This window comes from Chlamydomonas reinhardtii, chromosome 3 (assembly GCF_000002595.2).
Source record: "Chlamydomonas reinhardtii strain CC-503 cw92 mt+ chromosome 3, whole genome shotgun sequence".
NCBI classification, from domain to species: Eukaryota; Viridiplantae; Chlorophyta; class Chlorophyceae; order Chlamydomonadales; family Chlamydomonadaceae; genus Chlamydomonas; species Chlamydomonas reinhardtii.
In genome coordinates this window covers 7,421,375-7,446,861 of record NC_057006.1, presented here as the reverse complement: position 1 = coordinate 7,446,861, position 25,487 = coordinate 7,421,375, and the positions used below count along the sequence as shown (strand labels likewise).

The window sequence follows — 25,487 nt, the reverse complement described above, 5'->3', positions numbered from 1 at the left end:
CAAGAAAATACATCAGTTGAGAGTCCCCTTGTGATAGCGATCGGGATGGGACCACATGGTGAAGGGCTGCCGGCAGAACCAAGCTTGGTTTACACACCCGGCCCTTCCCCACCCTTCGGCAACTCCACCACCAAGCGTATTCATTCTGGCACTTGAGCTGCTGCTCGATCCACCCGTACGCTTTTTCGCTCTCTTCCATCTGGCCCTGGTGCATGTCGCCATGCACCCATCAGACCTTCCCACACGCCCATCAGTCCTTCCGCCCCTTCTGGAACGAGCCCTTCGCCCCCGCGCCCCGCCCCCCACGACCGCCGCCACCGCCCCGGCCTCCCCGGCCACCACCCCGGCCACCACCCCGGCTACCGCCGCGGCCGCCAGCACCAGCCGCGCCCCTGCCGCCGCCACCAGCACCACGATCCCCGCCGCCGCCGCCGCCACCGCCGCCCCCGCCAGGGCCCGTCTTCATCTTCTTAGCCGGCGGCGCCTGCCCGCCCGCGCCACTTAGCCGCCCGCCCGGCGCCGCTGCCGGCTTCACGCCTGGCCCTTTCCCAACCTTGCCGCTCGCTCCCGCGCCGCTGCTGTGCCCCTCGCGCCCGCTGGGGCCGGCCGGCTCCTCGCCATCGCCGTCGTCGCCGCCTCGATACGCCGGTCGCTTCTTGCCCTTTTTCGTCCCAGCCTCGGCACCGTCACCGTCACCGTTCCTGTGACTTTCATTGTCGTACCGAGGAGCGGGCACGACTTCAAAGTCGTCATCGGCAGGAGCTGCGCCGCCACGGCCGCCGCGGCCGCCGCCCCGCCCGCCAGCGCGGCCGCCGCCACGGCCGCCACCGGCGCCCTGCCGCCCACCGCCCTGGCTGGATGGGCCCTTTCCGGGCTTTACCTGCTGTTGCTGCTGTTGCTGTTGCTTCTTGGGCTGCTGCTGTTGCTGCTGCTGTGCTGCTGCCACCTTTGGCTTTTGCGGCTGGGGCTTTGCGCCCAGCTGTTGCCCACCCTTGGCCTGCACGGACGAAGCAACGACGACAAGCAAGGGAATGTAAAGGTGCGGGCTTCAAACTCATCCGGCCTACAATCACCACAGCTATATGATACATGTCCCAGGTTCAAACCCAGAACACCCTAATCCTGCTTTGCTCACCTTTTTCTCAGCCGGCTTCGCATCGCCGCTTGCCGCCGCTGCCGCCGCCGCCTTCTTGCCGCTACCCGCCGCCGCCGCCGCCGGCGTGGCGGGCTTGGTCCGCGCCGCCACCACCTGGTCTGGATCCACCGCGGCCAGACACGTGATGCGGGCGCCGCTGGACACGTGCGCCGTGCACACCGCCGGCGCCGCGGCATCCGCACCGCTGGCGGCGGCGCCGCCGCCGCTGCCGCCACCTAATTTGCGCGTGTCCCACAGCTTGATGGTTCCGTCGCTGGAGGCGGTGGCGAGCGAGGCCGGCAGGTCGTTTGCGCCTGCGGAGGCGGCCAACGAGGCGGTACCGGGGGTATGTCAGTGGAAGAGCAAGTGGCAGCGTGCACCGGCTTTCGTGCCGCCTGCAGCTTGAGAGCCCCCGAGTGCTCAGTAGCCTTCATGTCCACAGCCATGCACACAGTGTCTCTGGTTTCCTACTAGAATTCCTGAAACAAACATACCCCCCTGGCGTCAGTTCTCACGGGGCCATGCCAGGCCATGGCAACCGCCCCACCCCCAGCCACCCGGCCATCACAGCCCCTGCACCCGCCCGCACCCGCCCGCGCCCTCTCCACTCACCCTCCTTGAGTATGGCCATGCCGCGCACCCGGCTGGCGTGTGCCCGCTCCCAGCCGCCCACCACGCCGCTGGTGCGCACGTCCCACACCCGCACACTGCCGTCCTCCAGACCCAGCAGCATCAGGTTGTCCGACTGCGAGGGGGTGCGGGTGCAGGCGGTGTGTGTGAGGGCGGTGTGAAGGGCGGTGTGAAGGGTGCAGGGTGGTGTGGGGGAAGCAACACATAACAGCCCGCCCTACCATGTGGCCCAATAGCCCAATGCGCAACCCCAAACCATTGTCCCAACGCTGCCCAGCGGCCCACCTGTGACGCCGTGCACAGGATGCGGCGCGGCGCCGTGTAGGTGGCTTTGAGGCCGCCCTCGCCGTCCGTGCTGGATAGGGAGAGAGGAGCGGGGCGAAGGGTGGGGAGGGGGGCGGGGGGGCAGCGCGATGAGCTTGGCTGGGGGAGGGGGCTGCGACACACGACTGCGCACGTGGCCATCCTTCAACACAAGTCCGCACGCCGTCACCGCCTGCGCCTTTCCGTTTACATTTAGAACACACACACACACACACACACACACACACACACACACACACACACACACACACACACGCACACACACACACATACACACACACACACACGCACACACACACACACACACACACACACACAGGGGAAGGGAAGGTAGCTAGTGCCGGCGGGGTGCTTGTTTTGCGGTTGCTGCGGCCACGTGCCGGACTTGGACGGTATATGACTTTTCGCTAGGCGAACAAACAATGCATAGTGGCCAGCTGCCGGCTCGCAGCAGTGTTGATATAGACGGAGGTGCGGCTCCTAGGGCCAAACCGACGTCTCACCAATATAGACGGAGATGCGGCTCTTTGGGCCAAATCAATGTCTAACCACAATAGATGGAGGTGCGGCTCCTGTGGCCAATCTGACGTCTAACGCTACGCGTAGGCTTGGGGGACATGTACTGCCAGGCTAATGCGCGACAAACAAGGTGCTAATGCGCCCCTGGCACTAGCAACTACGGGTTGTCCGGATACATGATCACGTGATCTGATAAACAACTGTAAACCGTTGTTACACACACACACACACACACACACACGCGTCACACGCACCCCACACACGTCACACGCACCCCGCACACGTCACACGCACCCCACACGTGCCCACCTGAACACGGATATGCGGCTGCCGGCGAGCAGCGAGTAGGCGTCGCCGCTGTGTGAGAAGGCCACTGCCTCCGCCTCCGCCTCCAGGCGGGTGGTGTAGGTGCAGCGCCCCTTCACCAGGTTCCACATGCGGATGGCGGCGTCCCTGGGGGGTTGGACGGGTGAGGATCACACACACACACAGTTGGTATAAATGGGTAGGTATCGGTGCGTAACCCGGGCGTCGTCTGGGCGGGCTTTCGTTCCGTTTTTCATACAGTGGGTTTGGAAGGGGTTTGTAAAACAGGGAGGACACATGGCATGGGCATTTGAGTGGAAAGCCAGGGAAGACGCTTATGCCGTTCAAGGGGAACACCACCAGCAACTGACGCACGCCCCACACCGCCTGTACTTGTTGTGCGCCTGTACATGTTGTGCACCGCCCTCGTAGTGACCCCCACACAGCCCCGCCGCCCGATGACCCCTAGCCAAGCCAAGCCCCACGGCTCCAGCCCTGGGCTCCCGCTCTAGGCTGCTACCCCTGCCGCTCTGCCTCCCTCCCTCCCTGCCTGCCTGCCTGCCTCCCTCGCTCGCTCCCTGCCTGCCATGCCTGCCTCCCTCACCTCGCCACGGACAGTGCCAGTTTGCCGCTGGGGTGCACCGCCAGTGCGTTGACGGCGCCCTTGTGGCCGCGCATCACCTAGAGGAGGGGGGTTGGGGTGTGGGGTGGCAGGGGTCAGGGGCTGCGCGCGGCAGGCGGTGCAGGCAGCCGCGCATCTCCATCCCCCTCCTCACCTGACATCCCCATTACGGCTACCTCCATACCCCCACATCCAGTGCACCTCCCGCGCCCGTCCTTTCTCCCTCCCTTTCTCCTTCCCTTTCCTCCCTTCCCTCCCTTCCCTCCCTTCCCTCCCTTCCCTCCCTTCCCTCCCCTCTGGCCCCCCCCACCTTGAGGTGCTCCCAGTCGCGGCACCTCCAGATGTTGATGGCGCCGTCCGCACTGCCGCCCAGCATGTGGCTGGGCGTGGAGCGGCCCTGGGGTGGCGGGGCAGGGGCGCAGGGGCGGGGCGGGTTGGAGGATGCAGGGGACACCCGTCGGGAGGTGGTGAGTCAGGAGACCAGACGCCACCTACAGGCCCCGCTGGCCCGCCCCGCCAGCATCCGCCATCACACCCCCTCTCCCCCTTTCATAGTTATCCTCTACCGTATCGTTGCAAATAGGATGGTGGAAACAACCAGTCCGCTCCCCCTCCTCCCTCCGCCCCTCCTCCCTATTTCGTTGGGCTCGGGCATATAACCCTCTCCCTCCTCCCTCCTCCCTCTTCCCTCCTCCCTCCTCCCTCCTCCCTCCTCCCTCCTCCCTCCTCCCTCCCCCTGCTCCTCCCTCCTCCCTCCTCCCTCCTCCCTCCTCCCTCCTCCCTCCTCCCTCCTCCTCACCTCTGGCGTGAAGAACTGCAGGCAGGGCACTGCGCCGTCGCAGGGGTTCATGAGCGAGCCCAGGTCGCGCTCCGCCACCATGTCGTACAGGTGGATCAGGTCGTCCGCGCCGCCACTGGCCACGTAGGGGCCGCCAGCCACACAGCACTTGACAGCAGACTGTGTTGTGAGGGGGAAGCAGGGCGAGGAGGAGGGGAGGCGGGGAGGTGGGCGTGGGAGGTGGGGGAGGTGAGGAGGAGAGGAGGGGAGGGGTGGGCAGCTGACCACCACCGCTAGACCCCATCACCGATACACACACGCCAGTACGCCACGACAGTGCTCCCGAAGGCACGCCGCTCCCGGCCTTTCGGCTTCCGTCACCAACCGCTGGCTGTGGCCGCATGACCGCACCAGCGCCAGGCCCCTCACCTTGTGCGCGGCAAATGTGTACCGCTTTACAATCTCCTGAGGCTGTAGTGCGGCCATGCATGAGTAGCAGCAGCGGCAGCAGCAGCAATCAACAGCAGCAACAACAGCCGCGTTAGCAAGCGCATGGGGCAAGTCAGCGAGCTTCGTTCGGCACGGGATCCGGCGGATGGTCCCAGACAACGCTAGGGCATAGGTGCCGGACGTGCCACAGGGACTGTGGCCTGGGCCCTGACATAGGGTTGCATCAGGGACCTGGAATCTTAGCAGGGTTCCTGCTGGGGGCGAGCTACCCGAGCCTTAGAAGCTGCTTCCCCAACCCAGGGCGGGGCGGGGCAGGCCTCCCGCCGCCTCGGCGTCTACTAGACGACGGTTCCGCAGGACACGGCCCTTCGCCACTCACCTCCGAGCAGTCCGCATTTGCCGAATATCCGAAAATGAACCGCTCGTAGGAACCCGCAAACAGGAAGACCATTTTGTCGCTCGCGTCGCCCGCCGGATGCTAAAAATGGCTGCCGGCGGGAGGTTACAAAACGCTGACAAGCATGCAATTACTTCAAATCAAAGAAGTAGCGGATGATACTACAGTATTCAAGCGCTCTCACAGGAACGTGTTCTGGAACGATAGTTATGTAAGAAGCGCGTGTTGAGCGCGAAAGCAATCCCCGGTTTGTAGTAAAAGCTTATTTGTTTGCAAGATCACGATTTACAATAACATATGCAGGACAAAACGGGGTTGTCGCAATGAGCCAATTGCGGAACTTCTTCAACAAAGAGGCCCCTCAACGGCATTTTGCTTTGTACAAACATATAACTCGCTGTCTCCTTTCACCAAAACACATGCTATGTGCGCTTGGCCACTCTCCTGAGCGCTAGCACATTACGTTCTTGCCTCATTGTTTACGTTCATGATGGGCTGAAAGCTTACCATCCTCCTTGCTGCTGCTGATTCAGTAGCATTGTAGGGCACTCAACAAGCGCACCTGGTCGGGAAACCCGGGCCCTCACAACATTCGCTCAATCTGTCTAGTTTCATACCTCAGTAGCAATGGAAGCCCGCCAATCCATGGCTCTACGCCCCCAGGAGCACGGGGGTCTGTTCGGGTGGGTCGCCATGTCGGGGAAATGCGCGGGGTAGCGCATAATCGGGTTCCTGGTGGCAAATCCCCATGTAACTGCCATGGAAAGGGTGCTGTATATGGACGCGTTTTTCTGCGCTGTCCAGCTGCGCAAGCGCAATCGACGCAACGGCATGGAAGCGCCCCGCAGCCGCGACCGCGGTTCGCACACGCCTGGCCAACTCGTTAGCGGTATCAGCTTATCACGACCACGGTGCCGGACGCGGCTTTCGCCGCCGCGGCGACCGTCGTCACGAAGCTCGACGCGACGTGCCGCGCTTTAAATTCCCAACAGGTCACGGCCGGTCCCCGGCACGTCTGCTTTTCTGTGCACCACCGTTCGGCCCGTGCCGCTCGATTCGCCGGCGCGCGGGATCTTGCGCTCGGCGTCGCTGCAGCGCCCGAGCTGGGCTGAGCCAGCCTTCGCCGCCGCTGCCGGCGTCGGCGCCGGCCCCGGCATCAGTAGCCAGTACCGAGCCGCTGCAGCTACGGCCGCACCGTCACCGCTATTGCGCCGCCGTCACCAGGGCCTCCTGGCGGCGGCCGCGGCCTCCGCCGGCAGCCCCGGCGGCCCCTCCCCGGCGGCGACGCCGCTCAGCAGCAGCTCCGAGCCGCCCGCCGGGAGCGCCGCCGGCTCTGACGTCGTGGCGACCAACGGCAACGGCGCAAATGGCGCACACACAGCCAATGGCGCGCACGCGCCCTCCCTTGCGGCGGCTGGGGCGGACGGCGGCAGCGCCGCCGCCACCGCGCACGCGCCGGCCTGGGAGCAGAAAGCTCGCGCGGCGGCGGCGGCGATGATGGCGTCGGGCGTGGACGGCGAGGATGACGGCGCGGGTGCGGCGCCGGCGGCGGCGCCGCCCCCCGCCAAGACACGCATTCAGAACGCCATTGAGTGAGTGCCTGAAGGGGGCTGAGCTCTTCTTGTGCACTTCCGGGGCCACTTGGTAGTGCACTTCCGGGGCCACTTAGTGGTTGCAAGCCGTCGGCGTCAGGCTGAACGTGAACCTGACGTGTCCTGCGCAGCCGCTGTGCGGCGTGGCAGTCAGTGAAACCCCGCCCGGTACCGCGCTCTCCTCCCGCCCTCTCACCCCAGCCCTCTCTCCCACCCGGCCCCCCTTAATTAATCATGAATGTAACCCCACCCCCCCGCAGCATGGCCACCTTCGCGCTCCCGCTGGCCACCCAGAACGTGCTGGGCTACAGCCTGAACGCGCTGAGCGAGTCGCTGGTGGGGCGGCTGGGCGCCAGCAGCCTCAGCGCCTCCACGCTGGCCAACTCCACCTACAGCCTGGTGGGGCTGTCGGTGGTGTGGGGCGGCGCGGCGGGCATGGAGACGCTGTGCGGGCAGGTGAGCATAGGAGAGGGAGGTGAGGGGGGGAAGGGTGAGCAGAGGAGGGGGATATGGGGGAGGTGAGCAGAGCAGGGGGAGGTGAGTGAGGTGAGCCGAGGAGAGGGAGGTGAGGGAGGTGAGGGAGGTAAGGGACAGACAGAGGGGACAGAGGGGCGGCCGCAAGGCGCAAGGAGCCGTGGGCACAGGTTTACGTCCAGAGCCCTGAGCCACACGCACACACGTGTCCACGCCGAGTCCTGTATGCCCTCCAACACACACGTGTGTCCACGCCGTTTCCACGCAGGCCTATGGCGCGGGCAACCGGCGGCTGATGCGGCTGGTGCTGCTGCGCGCGGTGGTGGTGTGCTGGGCGGTGTGCGTGCCGGTGGTGGCGCTGTGGAGCAACGCCGAGCCCTTCCTGCTCATGCTGGGGCAGAACCCCACACTGGTGGCGGCGTCCACCGAGTACCTCAAGGTGAGGGGGCTAGGAGGGCGGGAGGGAAGGGAGGGAAGGGAGGCAGGCTGGGGAGGGGATGGGGCTGAGGAGGGGGAGGGGAGGGAGGGAGGCTCTTGGAAATGGGATGCGCCCTGCACTGCCACGCGACCGCTGCGCTGCCGGGACAGACCGCGTTTCTGCTTCCGCCACTCTATCCCTGCCGCTTGCCCCCTGCCCCTTGCTCCTGCCCCCTGTGGCCCTGCCCCTCCTGCGCCGTTTCAACGCCGCCCTCTTCCAACTGCCATACCTTCTTGCAACTGGAATACCTGCAACGCCCCTGCCCCCACGCCCTGCCCCTCTGCTAACCCTGCCCACCCTGCCCACCCTGCCAAACCCCTCTCCCCTGCCCGCCCCTGCCCCCCCCCTCCAGGCCCTGGCCCCCTCCATGTTCGCCTACGTGCTGGCGGAGTGCGTGCAGACGTACCTGGTGGTGCAGGGCATTGTGGCGCCCACCACCATCGCAAAGGCCGTGGTGACGGTGGTGGGGCCGCTCTACTACTACGGCTGCATGTTCTGGTGAGCGGAGGGGAGGAGCGGGAGGAGGGGGAGGCGGAGGGGATAGTTCAGTCCATTCCCAAAAATGGGGGCGGTGCCGGGAATACACAGCACAGCACCGGGCCACGAAAACGACAAGACATTGCATAATGCAATGGAACATAACAAAACACTGTTAATGACAAAGCCTTATTACACTATGTCGTTGAACTATCCCAAACGCGCACACGCCCGCAGGCTGGACCTGGGTCTGGTGGGTGCCGGGTATGCCTACGCGCTGTGCAAGGCCACAAACGCGATGCTGCTGCTGGGCTGGCTGGGCTGGCGCATACTGCGAGGGCCGGAGCAGCAGCAGCAGCAGCAGCATCTCGCTTCCAAGGAAGTGGCAGTGGCGGAGGGGGAGGAGGGGGCGGAGGGCGGGGCGGCGGGCGCCGCTGCGGCGTTGGGCAAGGCGGATGCAAGCGGCGGCGGCCCTTTGAAGCTTGCAGACCTGAGACTGGTCGAGGCGCAGAAGGCGCGGGCGGAGCAGAAGAAGCGGGAGCAGCAGCAGCGGCTGTTGGAGGGGAGGCAGGGCGAGTCGTCGGAGGGGCGGCGGCAAAAGCGTGGGGAGCACGGCATGGACGGCAACGCGCATGAGGAGATCCTGACGCCGCCGCTTGCGGCCGCCGCCTCGGCACCCGAGTTTAACCTCGGGCATGAGGGCGCGATGGCGGCGGCGAAGGTGGAGTCGAGTGGCGATGCGTCGCGGCGGGGGACAGGGACGGCGTTGGCGGCGGCCGCGGCTGGGACGGGGACGGCGGCAGTGGCGGCGGCGGCGATGCCGACGGCGTGGGGCGGGCTGCTGCACGGCCGCGGCGCAGAGATGTGGGCTGCAGTCAAGGCGGAGATGGTGGAGGTGTTTGACCTGCGCGCGTGTTGGGAGTATGTGAAGTTCGGGTTCCCGGCGGCAGTGATGTCGTGTCTGGAGTGGTGGGCGTACGAGGCGCTCGTGATCATGGCAGGTGCGCGTGGGAAGGGGGTAGGGGGCAAGGGGGGAAAGGGGGGTTAACGTTGAACCAATCCCGTAAGGAAACAGTCGCGCGGCAAGGGGGGACATGTACGGGGGAGTAGGATTAGGAATGAGGATTGGGGAGCCCGGGCCGGGCCGGGGCTGGGGGCTGGGGAGGGCAGGGCAGGGCTGGGCTGGGGAAGGGGGAGGAAGAGCCCAAACCACAAGATGGATTTTGGCGGTGCGTGCACTAGCAATACCAGGTGTCGACCTCTCTTTTGGATATCTGGCTGTGCTATTAGCCCTTTCTCTCTATCCTCCTTTGACCTTCATCTTTGTTATCTTGAACACACACCCACAGGCTGGCTGCCCAACGCGGAGGTGGCTCTGGGCTGTTTGGGCATCTGCCTCACCGTCAGCGGCTGGGTGTACATGGTGCCACAGGCCATCTCCACGGCCGCATGCACGCGCGTGTCCAACGCACTGGGCGCCGGGGACGCGGTCACGGCCAAGGTGCGGGACGGGGAACTGCTGCAGCGAGGCGGGGCGGGGCGGTTCTGAATTGTGCGCATGGGAATGGTGAAGCCATGGGCGCCGGGGCGACGGGCACCGGGAGGGCTGGTATCTACACCCCTCCCCGGTTCCCATTCCCCTTGAGGCCACTGCCTTGGGGCTTGGGCACGTACGCTCACACATTCATGCCCAACCCCCATCCTTCTGACTCCGTGTCCTCTGTTTTTCTCCCTCCCCCTGCCACTCTGCCTCCCCACAGCGCAACTTCCAGGCCGCCTACGGTCTGGTCCTGGTGTCGCAGCTGGCCATCTCCGCCTGCCTGCTGCCCAACGCCGCCCGCGTGGCGCGCTTCTTCTGCCCCGACCCTGTGGCGGCGGCGCTGGCGTCCACACTGCTGCCCATCACGGCGCTCAATACCATTGGTGGGTTGTGAGGTGGAGAGGGGGAGGAGGGAGGGAGAGGGAGGGAGGGGGGGGAGTTACATTCATGATTGGTTAAGGAGATGGTAGCATCCCACCACACCTGCGCGTGCGCATGTTTTCATTATCTAAGTCCAGCCCTCCCGCCCACGCCCACGCTCTCAACCCCCTTTCCCTGGCCTCCCCACACCCGCTCTCTTCTCCACTGTTTCCAAACCCGCTCTCTCCTCTGCGCTGCCTCCAGGCGACGGCATGAACTGCGTGCTGAACGGCATCCTGCGCGCCTGCGGCCGCCAGGCCCTGGGCGCGCGGCTGCAGCTGATGACGTACTGGGTGTGCGGCCTGCCGCTGGCCTACTGGGCGGCCTTCAAGATGGGGCTAGGAGTCAAGGTGGGGGCAGAGGGGAGGCAGGCAGGGGAAGATGGGTGGGGGCTAGCGCGGCTGGAGCTGGGCACGCGCGTGGGGCGGGGGGCAGGAAGGGGAAAGGGAGGGGGAAGGGAAGGGGTACGGAGGGGAACCTGGAGGAAGCGCGGGAGCAGGCCGGTGTAAGGGAGGGGGCGCGGTGCCGTGCGTACGCGCTATCCCCGCCTCACCTCACGCCTCCTTGCGCCACCTCAACCCACGCCCCGCCACGCCGCCTCACCCCACCCTGTGCCGCGCCCCGCGCCGTGCAGGGCTTTGTGATGGCCATCGGCGCCACCAGCCTGGCGCAGTCGCTGCTGGTGGGGCTGCTCATCAGCCGCTTCAACTGGGACGTGGAGGTGCGCAACAGCCAGCAGCTGCTGTCCACAATCTCCAGCTCCGGGTCCTCGGGGTCGTCGGGCTCCGCGGACGATGCCAGCGGGGCGGATGAGGGGGCGGTGGGGGAGCAGGGGGCCGCGGCGGGCGGGCGGCGGTGAGGGCTGGTGAGGGCGTGGGGTGGGTTGTTGAGGGCGTGGAGGAGGTTGGTTTGAGCGCGGGGTCAGGCGGCGGGAGGGCAGCGTTGGGCAGTGTTGCACATAAGAACCGCAGGACTGGGAGGGCGGAGACCGTGCGAGGATAGTAAGGCATACGGGTGGCGCGGTTTTACTTGCACGGGGTAGAATTGCATCATTGGCGTCATGACGGTTTCCATATTTGAGTGAGGGGTAAGTGAAGCATAATTAGTGTGGTGTCCAATGTGCGCACCATTCACCGTATCACGGCCTAGCTCGTCTCTTCATCATGTGCTTCTGAAAGATTTTAGTGAAGGTGCCGTGAATCCTGTTCCGGCCGGTGGTTGTGTTCTGTTTGTGTTTTGTGATTCCTGGGCCAAGAATGGCAATAAGAGATCCTCGAGGAGTGTCAGAGGTACCATAAGGATGTCCCCGCGGATGCTGGGCAAGTCCGTTTCAACTACAATAGCGGCCGCAGCTGCGGCACTGTTTTATGACAGCCACCCAGACGCAAGGTGGCATCGCTCAGGAGGCGATTTGAATTTATTGATGTGGTGGTTGCGTGCGCCGAGGATTGGACGTAGAGGAGAGCATACACCACACAGGAGTGCAGTGACGCGGGGAGAGGAGGGCAGTGCGTGGCATCGCACGAGGGCTGTCGTGCTGTGGACGTCGAGGGGGGCTATGGGGCCGGACTTAGTATGCGGGTCGGTGACAGTAATATATGGACGGACGTGTGGCGGGTTTTGGAATGTTGGCAACCTCTGGCAAGACTTCGCAACTGTGTTTCCTTTGTCGTTGCTGTTGGTCGTAGTGCTGCGGTTGTGGTGGCGGTGCGCGCATTGCGCAGGCAAGGGCGCCCTGTGCGCATGGCCAGGCGACAGAGGCAGTGCAAGGTGTCCCAGATGGCAGCAGCGTACTGAAGTACTGTACGCGCGCATGCGGCGGCGAGGGTGTGTGGTGACATCAGCATTTGATATGAGGCGCGTGGCGATATGGCGAGGCGCGGAGGCCGGCAACGTGAGGACTGAGTGATGAGCCATGTAGCAAGCAGGCACGTGGGCACACAGACGCCTGGAGTGTGGGTTACTAGCGGGCGGTGGGTACATAGAATATTGCAATCAGCTGTGACGCTGCGTTGCACGGCCAGTATGGTTCGGACGGTGTGCGGTAGTTCGTGAGATCGACGGGCGACCAGGAAGCGGTGTCGTGCTGGCGCAAGTGTCCGTGCGTGTGGCGTGTGTGACGTGTGGGCCGCTTACGGCAAACGGACCAGTCGGACTGCGTCAGTGCAAGCATAGCGGCGAATTGATTACTGGGTGTTTTGCAAGCATGCACAGCTCCAGTAGGAGTTCTTGCAGGCCCAGGGGACAGTCGGGAAACCGATGTTAAGACAAGATGAACACTGATGAACACGACAGGTGTGTGCGTCCATTATTGATGCCCGACTCTGCAGGTGCTATGCAACATGAATGCGAGCAGAAGGTGTGAGTCACTAAGTTATGACAGCTGCTTCGCGCTTGTCTGCCGTGCGGAATTCAGGGGAAGGTCCTAAGGTGTACGTACGATATGAATCTCGCGTATAGACGAAGCGACAGTCTGAGACGTTAGACTGCGGCCAGCCCAACACAGATGCCATGAGCTTCTTTGCGGCTGTGCGCTTCAATATGCGCTGGATACAGACTGGATCTCAGCCCCCGACTCCCCGAGCCACACCTTGACAGCTGGCACACCAGCTGGCATCAGGGTCCAGCTGCCCCCCGCAACCATGTTGAGTGCACACGCGCAGTGGCGCCCGACCCTGCCCGGTCCCTTCCCGTGTGCCTCAGGCGCTTCTAGGCATAGCGATCTCGCAATAAACTCGGCCAGCGCACAATTTAGCCAGGCCGCGCAGTTTGCCAGGCGGAAAAAGCGCAGACAGGTTGGCGGGGCAGGGGCTGATCAGTCATGCGGCTGACCCCGGGGTCAAGCCGACCGCGCTGCGCCTGAACTTCGCGAGCCCAATTTTTGGGTCGCTCATGGAAACCTAGTAATGTAATTTCGTATCCAATATGTGAGCTGGCCCGCTCCACCTCCAAAAGCGCGAGCGGGAAAGCTCGAGTTTGTGGCCGGGCAGAAAAGCGGCGGCGGTCAGCCAGCGCACTCATCTGCGCTGCCGAGCTGTTATGTAGGCTATTTATGTCAGTTTGGGCACGAAGTAAGGCGCCAGCTGGAAAGAAACTCGGGTCGTACTGCGATTGTGGCCGGCCCCATTGCAGCCCGTCCATTCAAGCGTCTGCTGTGGCCATAATGTTCTTACCTTAACGCGCTCGCCTGACGTCGCTGAGCATTCTTCCCTGCTACTTCTTGCAACCACACAGTCGCGTGCCTCGCTCCACACAAGCACAATCAATTCGCCTTTAGTCGCTCAAGAAAAAGCACGAATGAGTCGCCCCCAGGATGCCAGCTGTTAAGCGCACTTCCATGCGTAGTGTTTACGACCCTATCGCCACTGAGCCGATCGTCGCGTCTGAGCCTGCTCGCCTGGTTGTGAAGCGGACTGCTTGCTTCGCCGATGTGAGTACCGGCGCTGCCTGGGTTGGGCGTAGATCACCTACAGCGTACAAGAAGCGTGCGTTTCGGGGCTTCGGCTGGGGCTGCGCGTTGGGGGCGCCCCTGGCCACTCAGAATCGGGTGCGGCGCTGGCCCGCAGCGGCGGCCGAGTCAGAGCAGCTCACCTGTGGGGCAAAGAGGGTACACTTTGCAATTTGGTCGCGCGGGATAGGCTGATCTGGGGGCTCAAGGCCTTCGCTGGCCGCGGGACGGGGACCTTCTACTTCCATGACTTTGCGGCGCTTCGGACACGCTTGCCATTGTGCTCCTGCCTTGGCGCGCCTGATAGACATAGTTGAGGTGTTTGCGCGCGGAGGGTTTTCGGGGCTAATCGGCGCGTCTGCGGTCGGTCGCCGAAGCTCAACTTGCATCCCCACACCTCCGTCGCCTTGCGTGCGCTGGCTCTGCTGACGTTCTCGCGTGCCCCTGTGCTGCCTTTCTTTTTCGCGCGCAGACCGGCTCGCTCCCCAGCTAAGGCTTCTGCCCCCTCGAGGGGCTCAAGTGATTCTGCGTCTGCAATAGTTTGTCCCGGCAACCAATTTAGCATCAGAGAGTGATTGTTTCCAACACAGCACACAGCACCTGTGGTCTCCCCAAGGCCCGCGCGAGCGAGCACTAAAAAAGCCTAAAAATGACCGTGAACGAGAATGGTGTCCTGCACATGCCTATCTTCGAGGGCAGCGAGAAGCGCATCGAGGTGGACTTCCGCCTCGGCCCCAACGTGCCCGCCAATGGCCTCCGCTCCATCCCGCGCGAGACGCTGGACGAGCTGATGACCCTGGCGCGCTGCTGCATCGTGTCGTCGCGCAGCAACGACAAGCTGGACGCGTACGTGCTGTCTGAGAGCAGCCTCTTCGTGTACCCCACGAAGTGGATTCTGAAGACCTGCGGCACTACACGCCTGCTGAACTCGGTGCCGCGCCTGCTGGAGGTGGCGCGCTCCATTGGTCTGGAGCCCCGCCGCTGCAAGTACACGCGTGCCAGCTTCCTCTTCCCGGAGAACCAGGTGTGTGCTTAATGCAGCAATACTAGCATTTCTGCTTACTTCGGGGTGCTCGGCAATCGGCGTTTGGAGATGCTCGGTTTTTCTATGCGCATGCGTGATCGATCATCCAGCTACTGCCGGCTACAGCCGCCCTGCTGCCCCGCTGTCCCCACTCCTTGCCTCCCCCGCCTCTTATGCCTCCCCGTCCCGCTCCCTTCCCCCTCCCCCCGCCACCCCACAGCCCTTCCCCTACACTGCCTTCGAGCACGAGGTGGGCTTCCTGGACGAGCACTTTGGCGCCATGTGCGCCAACGGCGGCACCGCCTTCATGCTGGGCGAGCCCTACCAGGGCCTGCAGTGGCACGTGTACCTGGCGGACGACATGCTGCCGCTGGGCCCCGAGTTCAAGCCCACCTACAACTTCGAGGTGACGATGACGGACCTGGGCACCGAGGCGGCCGCGCAGTTCTTCCGCGACAACAACCCCAAGTTTGTCTCGGCGGAGCGCACCACCAAGGACACCGGCATCGCTGAGCTCAAGCCCAAGGCCATCATCGACGACTACGTCTTTGAGCCGTGCGGCTACTCGATGAACGGCATTGACAACACCGGACTGATCACCATTCACGTGACGCCGGAGGCGCACCAGAGCTACGCGTCGGTTGAGTTTTCGGGCTTTGGGGAGGACCTGATGGCGCCGGTCCAGGAGCTGCTGAACAAGGTGGTCAAGATCTTCGCGCCGGGCAAAGTCTCGGTGACCATGTCTGTGGACAAGGTCGATATGGACGCGACGGGCTGCTGGGGCAACCTGACGATGTGCCCCGCGGGCTTCGGCCTGCAGGGCGCCTCGAGCCAGGTCAGCCCCTGCGGCGGCAAGGTGGCGTACTACACGCTGATTGAGAAGCTGGCGGCGCCCGGCTCCCCGATCACGCCCCTGCACCACGCCGCGTCCTTCCTGTCCATTGTCACGTCCTCGGACTCCGAGGCGGACAATGGCAGCGAGCCCGAGCGCGAGATCGTTACCACCGCCACGGCCTGATGAGCTGGAGGGAGAGAGGCTGACGGCGGCGGCGGCGGCGGGTGAAGCGCCGCTAGCTGCTGTTGGCTCCTTGCCGGCTGCGGGCTGATGAGACTGGTGCCTCCTGCGCATGGGCTGCATGATTACGGCACGCCACGATTAGGTCTTTTTACGTTTGCTGAGCTTAATGTGTTGGGATGCGGGGGCTGCGGACACTCGGAACGTGCGCTCTGACGCCGATAGGGCCTTGCTTGTTTGCTCGCGTGACATACGACCTCCAAGCAAAGTGTTAGAAGACTGGAAACGGTGGTGTACAACAGACTGCTCTATTGACGGAGCCTGTATATGTGAGGTTATGTTGCTTGCGGGCTGCGGCTGAGGATTCCTTGCTGGCGAAGGAGCGTGCGATTCGTGTCGCTGTGCTTGAAGGCGTTTCAGTCGTGTGCGAACGTGGCTCGTGGTGTGTATGCCCATTGCGCTGGGGTGCTCCTCGTGGCATTCAGCAGATGATATGGATGAGGAGGATGTTTCCTGGTTTGGCCGTCGTCGTCACATCGTGCCCGAGGCTGCGGTCGGGGAACCGGCTGCATTGGCCAGGCCGGTGACAGGGCTGGCGTGGCGGAAGGGGCGCACATGGGGATTTTGATAGACGCGTCTTTGCCGAGACTTGTCTGACGCGCCCGCGCTACTGGAAGTTCAGTGCTGGAGTTGAGGTCTGTGTGTGTTTGTGTGCACCTTGCGAATAGTACTTTTTAGGTGTTCATATCAATCGGTTCATCCTTGGTTTGCCGGGCCAGCAGCGCAGAACGCACCTACCCCTCGGGGGCCGGAGAGAGGCAGAGGCAAAAGAGAGCGTTAGCTGTGGTCCAGAGAGAGTCTTCAAGTGCACTTTTATAACCAGCTGATGTGATGTGCGTCGAGCAGCTTAGTCATTACGGCACCTAGGCCTTGTGGGTAGCGGCCTCTCACGCTGTGGTCGCACTCATGCTGTGTGCGTTTCATGTGTCTTCGATGGATGCGAAGAGCGCCATCAGCAGTGGCCTACAATAGGGTAAAGGCAGTAGTACGATGCTCATAATGGGCATGTAATTTGTTGCTTCGTTTGACAGGGCAGGGCTTGCAACTGAAGAGATCGTACTTGGTGTACGCTGTGCATGGGAATATACGAATGGGGCGGGGAAGGCAAGCACACGGTGCAAACAGCATTGTAGATGATGCGCCGCGCTGCAAACAGTACTTGGACGGGCTCAGGAACATGTCTAATGATGATGGCTGCCGTGAACAATGAAGGAAAAGGCTGTAACAATTGCGGCCATTGCTTAAAGCCTCGGGATCCCGCGGCTCGCTGTCGAGCCTTCAGGGCCCGGTGTGGGGCCGGTTCTGCAGCATAACCGCACAACTGGGACGGGCAGTTGTGCATAGGGGGGCCTGCAGATTCTTGACGTTGCGCCTGGGAATGCGCTGCTCACTACGGGACTACGCCAACCTGTCCCTTACCATGTCCCGTCGCACGCTGCACGCATTAATGCAGCCTGTACGCATTACCTGTACGCACGCGGGTACCACTCTGGTCTTTTGCTGTGTCCAAACTTTGACAGCCTGGTAGACCCAACAGGTATCATCTGACAAGAGACTAGTATACGGCTACTATGGTGCGGAGCTACGAGGAGGCGACCTGAAAGGCCGTACGGCTGCAGCCGTGCATGGGGTGTGCAATGGGACACGCAAATATTTTCGTCGTGAAAACTAAAAGCGTGATAGCGTGACGGATAGCGTACGCACAGTGTATGCAGGTTACGCAATCGCCACTGTAAAAAGAGTCGGCATCAAAAAGTTATGTGCACAATTGTCCGGGGGGGTGCGTGCTCCAAGCCAAACCCGCACGCTCGGAGGGCTCTGGGAGTCGCCCGAGGCAAATCCTACCGCAGTATTTAGACGCCGCCTTTTTGCAGGTACATAACTTACATCATTAGTGGACATTAGCGCTCGGCAGAGGACAAAACATGTTGGTCAGGGCTCAAGTCGCGAAATTGACCAGAGCCCATATCTCGCATAGGCGGTATTTTGGGCCTGTATCTAGTGCCGTCCACTAAGATTCACCTATATATGTCATCCGGACAGCGTAGGACGAATTCCAGTGAGTCCTGGCGAGTGCGACATTTAGCATTTCGACTTCGGCTCCCGCTCGAGTTTATGCCCGGAAATCATTCAGGGACCTTATTATATGTCACATGATAACATTTCGGCAGTCTAGGGCATTGGACACACGCAGTCCCTAGGGACTTGCCGGAGTGGTACCCGCGTGCCTGTACGCCTGCTTGCATGACGACCGTCAAACCGATGTACTGGGTAGCTGGGTAGGGGGCTAGGGGCAACTGTGTGTGACTGCTCCACGGTGCAGGACTGCCTTGGGGGATGCAGGGATGGGGCGACAGCACACGGGACAAGGCAAGGAAAGCAAGTAGCTGATATTGCTAGGCCTAGGGGTGTGGAGGCGAGTTCACAAGCGGCACTAATATACATTAGCATAGCGGAATGCGAGGCGTTAGCAGACTGGAAATGAGCTGGTTGAGCGGACAGGCTGATGAGGCCTTGGGGGAGGGCGTTGGTCTTCTTCGTCAATAACCCCCAGACAGTTCAGTCAGTTCAGGCGTCGATTCGGCCCCGAGGCACATGCTTGAAGAGCTGCAACGTTCATGGACACGGCAACTAAGTACTATAATCTGCCCGGGGAGCTTCAAGGTGGTTCGTTTGCTTGAGACGAGATGCCCATCACCTAGAGTGGTGTGTGATGCGACAGGGTTTAGGCAGGTTGGCGAGGTCCCGTAGGGTGCAACTGATGCCCATACCCCAAGCAGACGGCAAACAGTTTGCAGTGGCAGAGCAGAAGTGCATGGCTGGTCGAACGCCGGAGTTACTGTACCGACAAGTTGCTGGCTGGCTGCAAGTTTGCTGATGCGCCATCACCTAGAGGGGTGCAGACTGGTGCAGCTGGATGCGATCTTCGTCCCGATCCTGTCAGACATGGCGCATGATAAGCCACGTCCCGCACCCCAACAACGCGCCCTTACCAAGGCTATTTAATGCAGGGGCGATTTAATTGTGCCCTCAGTCGCCATACCCTCATGCACTGACAACCACTGACGCTCTCCCACCAGGTCAGTGTGCGCACCCTTCCCAGTGATACTTACTACGATACTGCTGCGCCAGCAGCACAGACTACGCCAGGTGCGCATTTCTGGTATGCACCGACCCCCACCCCGGTATCCCAAAGCCGAACCCACGCATCCAAGGTACCCAAATGCCTGCCGCACCCTTCCCTGTAAGCAGGCGGGTGACCCCCCGGAGCATGCGGCGATGGTCTTAAGTGCGCGCCCTACACGCTGTGCCTGCACAAGCACAACAGCCTGGAGCACCGGCAGGGGCGCATGTGTGCCTCGTGCTCTGCCTCCATCCGAGCCTGGCACCCGTTTGCCCGATGGGCGTCGCGCGGCATGTGGTGTCCCGGTGGCGCGCGGCGCTGATAAGCAGCAGCACCGCTCACAGATTCCTCAACAGCATGAATGCAGTAAATGCAAAGACGTCATGGCATTATCGAGTGGGCCCAGGACTTCCCGATCTTCCCGGTTACTTCCGCAACGCCTCAGTAGGAACTTTATGGAGGCTACAACAACACAGTAGGCGTGCAGGTACCTATCAATAACTTGTTAGTCGTGCGGAGGAAGGGCGCGCGACGGATAAGCGCCGGGGTGGCACAGGCCGTTGTTACTTGAACTGCGATGCTGCTGCATTTATTTATACTGATTTTACCGTGTTACTCTTGGGTTGCATCAAACAAGCGGGTGTGCGTTGCACAAAGGGGCAAATCGGTAGCGATTGGGCCCGAGGGGTTTGAGAGCGCGCTTCTCTGTACGCTGCAGCAAGCTGACAAGTCAAACTCTGTAGCATCAGGTTTTTCTGCTAGCAGATATACGCAGACGTACGCAAATATACGCGGTGTTAACGACCTTCTGCGTATTTTCGCGGCCGTCGCTCCTTACCTTCTACTTAGTCAAATTACATCTACTGCAAAAGCTAGAGGAGCCAGCGCGCGCCCCACAGACACCAGCGAGGGCCCCTCGGGCTGCTTCGTTTGGGCTTTACGGCCAGCGCTTCCCTCGCTCAGCAGGCAGCCGCATCTGATAACCAGCCTTGTCAGGTAGCCTCGTGGACGCCTGCGGAAACGTGCAGAACCGCCCAGGCAACTCAAGGCTTTCAGCGGCCCTGCGAGGCGCACACAGCGCAGCGGCCAGATGTCATTCCTTAATCGGCTTTTCAACCGGAAAAAGCCAGAGCTCGGGGCTCAGCAGCAGCCGCTGCGCAGGAGCCTCACCGAGCCCTCGCCAAGCAGCGTGACGCCGAGCCGAGGGCGGAGGTCGTCCAGTGATGATAGAGACACGTGAGAAGTCTTGTTCTGGGGCTGGCATCTCATTAGGGCTGGTACCTAAGGCTGTCCGGCTTCTGGCGCATCGGTCGCGCATTCGCGGCCCGACCTCACTCGAGAGCATTGTTGCCTGAATCCGGCGCAGGTTTGATATTACCCCACCCTCTCGGGTTGCTCCCCGCGGGCGGAGAGTGGGCGTGGAGCTGGCGCGCGCCAAGACATCAGTGGACGTAACAAGCGTGCGGAGCAGCGCGGCGTCCTCAGCGCCAGAGTCCGGCGCCAACAACGTAGTCGTGGACGGGCCCAAGACACAATACAAAACACTTCGGACGCTACATCGCTCCAGGTGAGCTTCCAGTGGGCTGAAAGATGTGCGCACGCTGCTGCCTTCTCAGAGCACGCCCGCCTGCAATAATACATGCGGGTGACACGAATTAGTACTTTCCCGTGTGTTACGCGTCAAATCAGGTCGAGCGGACTGCGAGCACAAAAGTATCTGACGACGACGCTCGCCTCTCCTCCTCCTCCTCCTCCTCCTCCTCCTCCTCCTCCTCCTCCTCCTCCTCCTCCTCCTCCTCCTCCTCCTCCTCTGTCTTGCACTCACTCTCAGGGCATTCCCTCTCCGACCCACTCTGGCCTCTTGCCGCGCAGGCTGCACACCATCTCGCTAGCGCAGGATCGCAACACGAAGGCGCCGGTGGTGCTCAAAACCTTCTTCAAGGCGCGGCTGAGCTCCAGCGCGCGCGCGAAGCTGGACGCCGAGGTGACGCACCTGCGCTCGTTGTGCGGTGTGCCCGGCGTGGTCAAATACGTGGCGCACTTTGAGGATGATGACAGTTTCCACATCGTGCTGGAGCGCTGCCCCGGTGAGGATGAGGACACGGTACTAAGAGGCGGGGCAGGGGCTGGGGTGCGAGGGGAAAGGCGTGGCGAGAGAGATGGGCGTCACAACGTTCATCGTGTTCGGGGCGCAGCTAAGGGGGGGGGAGGTGGCCACAGGGCCGAGGACGCTTGGATTGAGACCAGGGCCTCCTGACACGCAAGCTCTCAAGTTCAGAAGATTGAGTCACACCAACCCAGATGGCAATCACTGCTCACCGGAAGCCCTGCGCATTGCCTCCCTGCTCCCGTGCCGTCCTGCCTCGCTCCTGACCCCTCCCCGCCTCCCCCCTTCCCACCCTCCCGCTCCCTCCCCCTCCCTCCTTCCCTCCCTCCCCCCTCTCTGTGCAGGCACAACGCTGATCGAGCTGGTTGCCAACAGCGGCGGCCGGCTGGCCGAGGCGGCGCTGGTGTGCGACGTGCTCATCCCGCTCACGGTGCTGCTGGCGGACCTGCACCGCCGCGGCGTGGTGCACCGACACATCAAGCCCGAGCACGTGCTGTGCGCGCCCGACACCGGCGCCGTGACGCTGCTGGACTTCAGCGAGGCGGCGGACCGCCGCGCGCGCTGCCTCAACAACCGGGCCGGCACGCTGGAGTACATGGTGAGGATGGAGGAGGAGGAGAAGGGAGAAGGAGGGAAGGGGCGGATGGGTTGGATGCACTGTCGCAACGAAAAATAGGAGTGTCCCAAGACCAATCTCAGACCTGGGGCGGGGTTTCAAGCAGGGTTACAACCATCGCTCTCCAAAGAGAACCGTGAGACGGGGCCAGGGCATGGAGTAAGGCGAAGCATGTTTAGGTATGGGTTTGATTTGACGGGATTTAAGGGAGGGGCCTAGGCGTGGGCGTGTGGTGGCTGTCGGAAGGGGGCGGGCGTGCATTGGGCCCGGCCCAGGAGTGCCAGGGCGACGCATGGCAGGCGACCAGGCACATGAGGCACGCGCGTAAAGGTCGGGCCGCAGCAACGTGCAAGGCAGCCGGGCGATGTCTTCCCACCACCGGGCACACATGCTCCTAAACATACTTGCACCACCAGGTTTCCGACCAAACCGGTACCAAACCAGGATACCCAGTAAACCTTAACTAACCCCCCTCCCCTGCCCTCCTCGTCCCCATCTCGTCCTTCTCCTCCCTCTCCCCCAGGCTCCCGAGGTTCTGGACAAGCCCTCCGCGGAGGAGGTGTTCCACCAGGTGCTGTACAACGGCATGAGCGAGGAGGAGCTCCCGCAGTACGACGAGAAGGCAGACGGTGGGTGGGGAGGCAGCCTTCTGAGGCAGCGGTTGGGAGGGTGCAGCAGGAGGGCACCGGCGGGAAGGGGGAGCGGCGAGAGCTGGGGGCAACACAGGCACACGTTGGGCAATGACCTAGGGGGTGGGGAGCCACTTCTTCGCCCTTGACTAGGTCACGCCTGGAACCCCTCCGCCGCCTCGCCTGCTGATCTCTACAACCCCTTCCCTTTGCTCCTCCGCCTCCACAGTGTGGAGCCTGGGTGTGCTGGTGTATGAGGCGCTGACCGGCTGCCAGCCCTTCCTGGCCGACAGCGCCGCCGACATGATGGGCGTGCAGCGCCAGCAGCTGCACGAGCTGGACGGCAGCGGCACGCCCAAGCTGTTCGCGGGCCGACACCTCAGCGGCGAGGCGCGCTCCTTCCTGGAGCAGGCGCTGCAGCTGGACCCCATCAACCGGCCCTCCGCCGAGCGCCTGTTGCAGCACCCGCTGCTGCAGCGCCACTGGCAGCGCTACCACACCAAGCAGGTGGCGCTGCTGGGCGCCTCCGCCGCCACCTCCGACGCCTCGCAGCCCACCTCCAGCGGCAACAGCCCCGCGCCTGGCAGCACCTACAACTCCGGGTCGGGCGGCCTGCCGGCCGCGTCCCGGCACCAGGGCGTCAGCAGCGCGCCGCTGCCACTGCCGCGGAGCGAGGCAGACATTGTGCAGAGCGCCGTGGCGGCGGGCTGGATGGCCAGCAGCACCGATGTGGGCATGGGCGGTGGCGGCGGCGGCGGCAGCAACCGGCGCAGCGCGGGCGGCAACGTGGCGTCCGCGGTGCCGGAGCGCGTGCTCGCCGCGCCGATCCAGTTTGCGGTGCGGTAAGCCGTGTGAGCGGTGAGCGGTCAGCCGTCGCTGGCGGATGTTATTGGTCACAGGAGAGCGAACGAGCGAGCAGCGGACGTGGAGGGAGTGCTTTGTCGCGGCGTCTTCCTTCGGCAATCTCGCAGCTGCTCGTGCATCTTCAGCAGAGGCTTGCAGGTTTGGAGTTGTGGATTTAGTCTCATGTTCGGCGGGTGTGTCGGTCCAGGCATCAGGGCCCCCGACGGATCCGTCAGCATGCTATTCCCGCATTGTGGCATTCACCTTTAATACATGCACGAGGCGCCCATTGCATATCACAGAGTAAATCTGGCGCAGCTTTCATTTTTGTATGGGCAATCCTCTTTCATGTGTGGAGCTGCGGCGGCGTGTGACAAGGCCCCGCCCCCGGGACGGTAATGCACTTCTGGTGCGCTACCGCAATCCCGTCGTGGCCCCACGGCCCGAGCCGGGGGCGGTGCGCCGGTTTGCGCTTTGCAGGGGGCTTGGACCCCAGCCCTAGGGGAGCGACGGCGCCGGCATTTGCAGTGCCCGCCGTAGAGATTCCGGGGAGAGCTCACCTGCGTATTACAATTTCCTTGAGAGGGCTGGCATTCCTGTACACGTACCGCGTAAACGAACTATATCTCGACTGAAAGCGGGACTGCATGGTGTGGAGCCTCAGTCTTGCGTTTTGCGGGCCCCTCCGTACCCCGCCCCGGCATCGCGACTAATCAAGCGGCCTGTGGAAGTACGGAATTTTCAGGCATAAATTCAGAGCGGTTCTGAAGGGGTGTGGGCCGTGGAGTGGGTATGGGGCAAGGACCTAAGAGCGAGAGGAGTGTAAGCGGAGCTGTGCGGCGGCGTTTGGGATTTCTTATTGGCTATGGAGGGGCAGAGGCAGCCCTTGCCGGAGGAACGGGCTACACCCTCATTGCCAATGTGCGTAACACGCACTGGGCAGGGCGGCAAGGTTGGCCATATGTGGAAGGCCGCTGGGTGGCAGCTGAAGATCGGTAGGTTTGTTACTAGGCAATCGACAACACTGCGACATCTCCGGTCGTGCTAGATGGTTGCATCTATGCGTGGTTGTGCAGGTGAACGCCACGAGGTCCGAACTGTCGTGCACTTCGTGCAAGATGTGACGAAGTGTGACAACGCATCTCCGTCTGCTGGGTGCATCTATGCCCCGGAAAATGGCAAATGCAATCCATTCCTGATGCGTGAGACCATACGCCAAACGGATTCCGGAAGAGAACGATGCTGTGACCGGGAGGCGGTTGATGTTGTTGTGTTTGGCTTTTTGGACGGAAGGGGAAAGTTCGTCTGCGTGTGTGTTCAGAGGGCCACGGGCAACCCGAAGAAACCGAAACAATTGCAGGTGCGAAGACACGCGCTGACGACAGGATTCCAGCTGCTGCTGCGGGCTTTACTACTCATTTTTATTTCGGCTAGGATTGCTGAGTTGGGCGGCGCGCCCTGTGACTCGGGGGCGACATGAACTGTTGTTGCGCTTTGGGTGGGCAGCGATGCACCTTCCAGACCGCATATGACCTTGATGACCTGCAAGCAAACCCTGGAACATGTTGGACGAGGAGGTCGGCGATCAACTGGTATGCGCGGACCCCAAACAATGCTGTGGCTGCACCCCAAGTTTGGGGCAGTGCTGCATGCGACATTTTGTGTTTGGCTAACGGTAACCTAGCGAATGATGGAGTGTGAGATGAGAGCGAGGTGGGGGTGGGGGAGAGGCGCGTTGGACCAGGGGAGGAGCATGCAGGACGCTGCAGCTACGGTATCATGGAGGCTCCAGAACCTGCCAAGTAGCTGAGGCGTGGCGCAAAGGCACAGTGAGAGAGCGAGTGATTGTGTGTGGGGGGTGGGTGGGGTTGAAGGCGCACTCATAACGACGTGGACACGTGTGTGTGAGGGGGGGGGGTGTATGTGGCGGGTCTTGTGGCGGGACACTCGCGGCACAGCACGTGGCACGTGGGCTTACGGTGGCACCAAAGTCTGCGTGCAGCACGGGCAGGGTTGCGCGGGTGCCCTACCGCGAAGCTGTGCTACGGCCTGGGACGGTGTGCGTGGAGTGATGCGACGAGGTGCAGAAGGCGTGGGACCCTGGGTGGGGGCGTTGGCAGACATCCGATGTGCAAGGCCTCAAGCCTAGAAATTCTTCGTTCTTCAGTAGGATGGAGCAGTTCTTGTTCAGGCAGTGTTGTTTGTTTGGTTTTGTCCAGGTTTGTTGATGTGCGCGCGGTAAATTGCCTGAGTGAAGTTTTGTGTTGAGGAGTTATGTTGGGAGTGGCTTCAGATGTGGAAGGCGTTCACGAGGGTAAAGCGCTTCCGGCGGTGTTGTTCGGGTCCTGCCTGAGAGGGCGCGGAGCTTGGCATAACTCGCTGTGGACGGTGGCGGAAGTGGTGGATCGACGTCGTGATGTGAACCTGTTGATGTCCGAAGCGCCCTAGGCGACGCAAAACAATGTAACAATATAATGTT

At 62.6% G+C, this 25,487-nt stretch overlaps 4 protein-coding genes across 4 annotated transcripts; 3 read left to right on the top strand and 1 right to left on the bottom strand.

The window, feature by feature from the left end:
* Window positions 1–77: 77 nt before the first annotated feature.
* On the bottom strand, window positions 78–5,472 carry CHLRE_03g205800v5 (uncharacterized protein). The gene is made up of 10 exons (XM_043061492.1): window positions 5,144–5,472; window positions 4,744–4,785; window positions 4,336–4,494; window positions 3,847–3,933; window positions 3,519–3,595; window positions 2,918–3,061; window positions 2,051–2,120; window positions 1,748–1,880; window positions 1,136–1,449; window positions 78–997 (listed from the first exon to the last, which is right to left on the bottom strand). Exons 1-10 carry the CDS (start codon window positions 5,213–5,215, stop codon window positions 251–253), a joined length of 1,845 nt encoding a protein of 614 aa, XP_042926474.1. The 5' UTR covers window positions 5,216–5,472; the 3' UTR covers window positions 78–250.
* A 110-nt stretch (window positions 5,473–5,582) lies between these two features.
* CHLRE_03g205850v5 (uncharacterized protein) lies at window positions 5,583–12,608 on the top strand. Its single transcript, XM_043061494.1, has 10 exons — window positions 5,583–5,844; window positions 6,154–6,753; window positions 7,014–7,209; window positions 7,496–7,666; window positions 8,058–8,203; window positions 8,420–9,183; window positions 9,532–9,683; window positions 9,943–10,105; window positions 10,347–10,492; window positions 10,777–12,608. Exons 1-10 carry the CDS (start codon window positions 5,807–5,809, stop codon window positions 10,999–11,001), a joined length of 2,601 nt encoding a protein of 866 aa, XP_042926473.1. The 5' UTR covers window positions 5,583–5,806; the 3' UTR covers window positions 11,002–12,608.
* A 704-nt stretch (window positions 12,609–13,312) lies between these two features.
* On the top strand, window positions 13,313–16,926 carry CHLRE_03g205900v5 (uncharacterized protein). The gene is made up of 3 exons (XM_001693275.2): window positions 13,313–13,572; window positions 14,063–14,614; window positions 14,835–16,926. The coding sequence occupies exons 2-3, from the start codon at window positions 14,240–14,242 to the stop codon at window positions 15,630–15,632; spliced, it is 1,173 nt and encodes a 390-aa protein (XP_001693327.1). The 5' UTR covers window positions 13,313–13,572; window positions 14,063–14,239; the 3' UTR covers window positions 15,633–16,926.
* Window positions 16,927–19,562: 2,636 nt separating this feature from the next.
* Window positions 19,563–25,487, top strand: CHLRE_03g205950v5 (uncharacterized protein). The gene is made up of 6 exons (XM_043061496.1): window positions 19,563–20,049; window positions 20,180–20,380; window positions 20,686–20,900; window positions 21,265–21,518; window positions 22,060–22,165; window positions 22,395–25,487. The coding sequence occupies exons 1-6, from the start codon at window positions 19,904–19,906 to the stop codon at window positions 23,009–23,011; spliced, it is 1,539 nt and encodes a 512-aa protein (XP_042926472.1). The 5' UTR covers window positions 19,563–19,903; the 3' UTR covers window positions 23,012–25,487.

Excerpts from the sequence above, each read along its gene's own strand:
- CHLRE_03g205800v5 (XM_043061492.1), bottom strand. The coding sequence starts at position 5,215 with ATGGTCTTCCTGTTTGCGGGTTCCTACGAGCGGTTCATTTTCGGATAT. Across the intron at positions 3,062-3,518 it reads CTGGCACTGTCCGTGGCGAG|GGACGCCGCCATCCGCATGT; the intron begins GTGAGGGAGGCA and ends CCAACCCCCCAG. Across the intron at positions 998-1,135 it reads CGAAGCCGGCTGAGAAAAAG|GCCAAGGGTGGGCAACAGCT; the intron begins GTGAGCAAAGCA and ends TCGTCCGTGCAG.
- CHLRE_03g205850v5 (XM_043061494.1), top strand. The coding sequence starts at position 5,807 with ATGGCTCTACGCCCCCAGGAGCACGGGGGTCTGTTCGG. Across the intron at positions 7,210-7,495 it reads TGGAGACGCTGTGCGGGCAG|GCCTATGGCGCGGGCAACCG; the intron begins GTGAGCATAGGA and ends GTTTCCACGCAG. Across the intron at positions 7,667-8,057 it reads CGTCCACCGAGTACCTCAAG|GCCCTGGCCCCCTCCATGTT; the intron begins GTGAGGGGGCTA and ends CCCCCCCTCCAG.
- CHLRE_03g205900v5 (XM_001693275.2), top strand. The coding sequence starts at position 14,240 with ATGACCGTGAACGAGAATGGTGTCCTGCACATGCCTATCTTCGAGGGC. Across the intron at positions 14,615-14,834 it reads TCCTCTTCCCGGAGAACCAG|CCCTTCCCCTACACTGCCTT; the intron begins GTGTGTGCTTAA and ends GCCACCCCACAG.
- CHLRE_03g205950v5 (XM_043061496.1), top strand. The coding sequence starts at position 19,904 with ATGTCATTCCTTAATCGGCTTTTCAACCGGAAAAAGCCAGAGCTCGGG. Across the intron at positions 20,901-21,264 it reads CGTGCTGGAGCGCTGCCCCG|GCACAACGCTGATCGAGCTG; the intron begins GTGAGGATGAGG and ends CTCTCTGTGCAG. Across the intron at positions 22,166-22,394 it reads GTACGACGAGAAGGCAGACG|TGTGGAGCCTGGGTGTGCTG; the intron begins GTGGGTGGGGAG and ends CCGCCTCCACAG.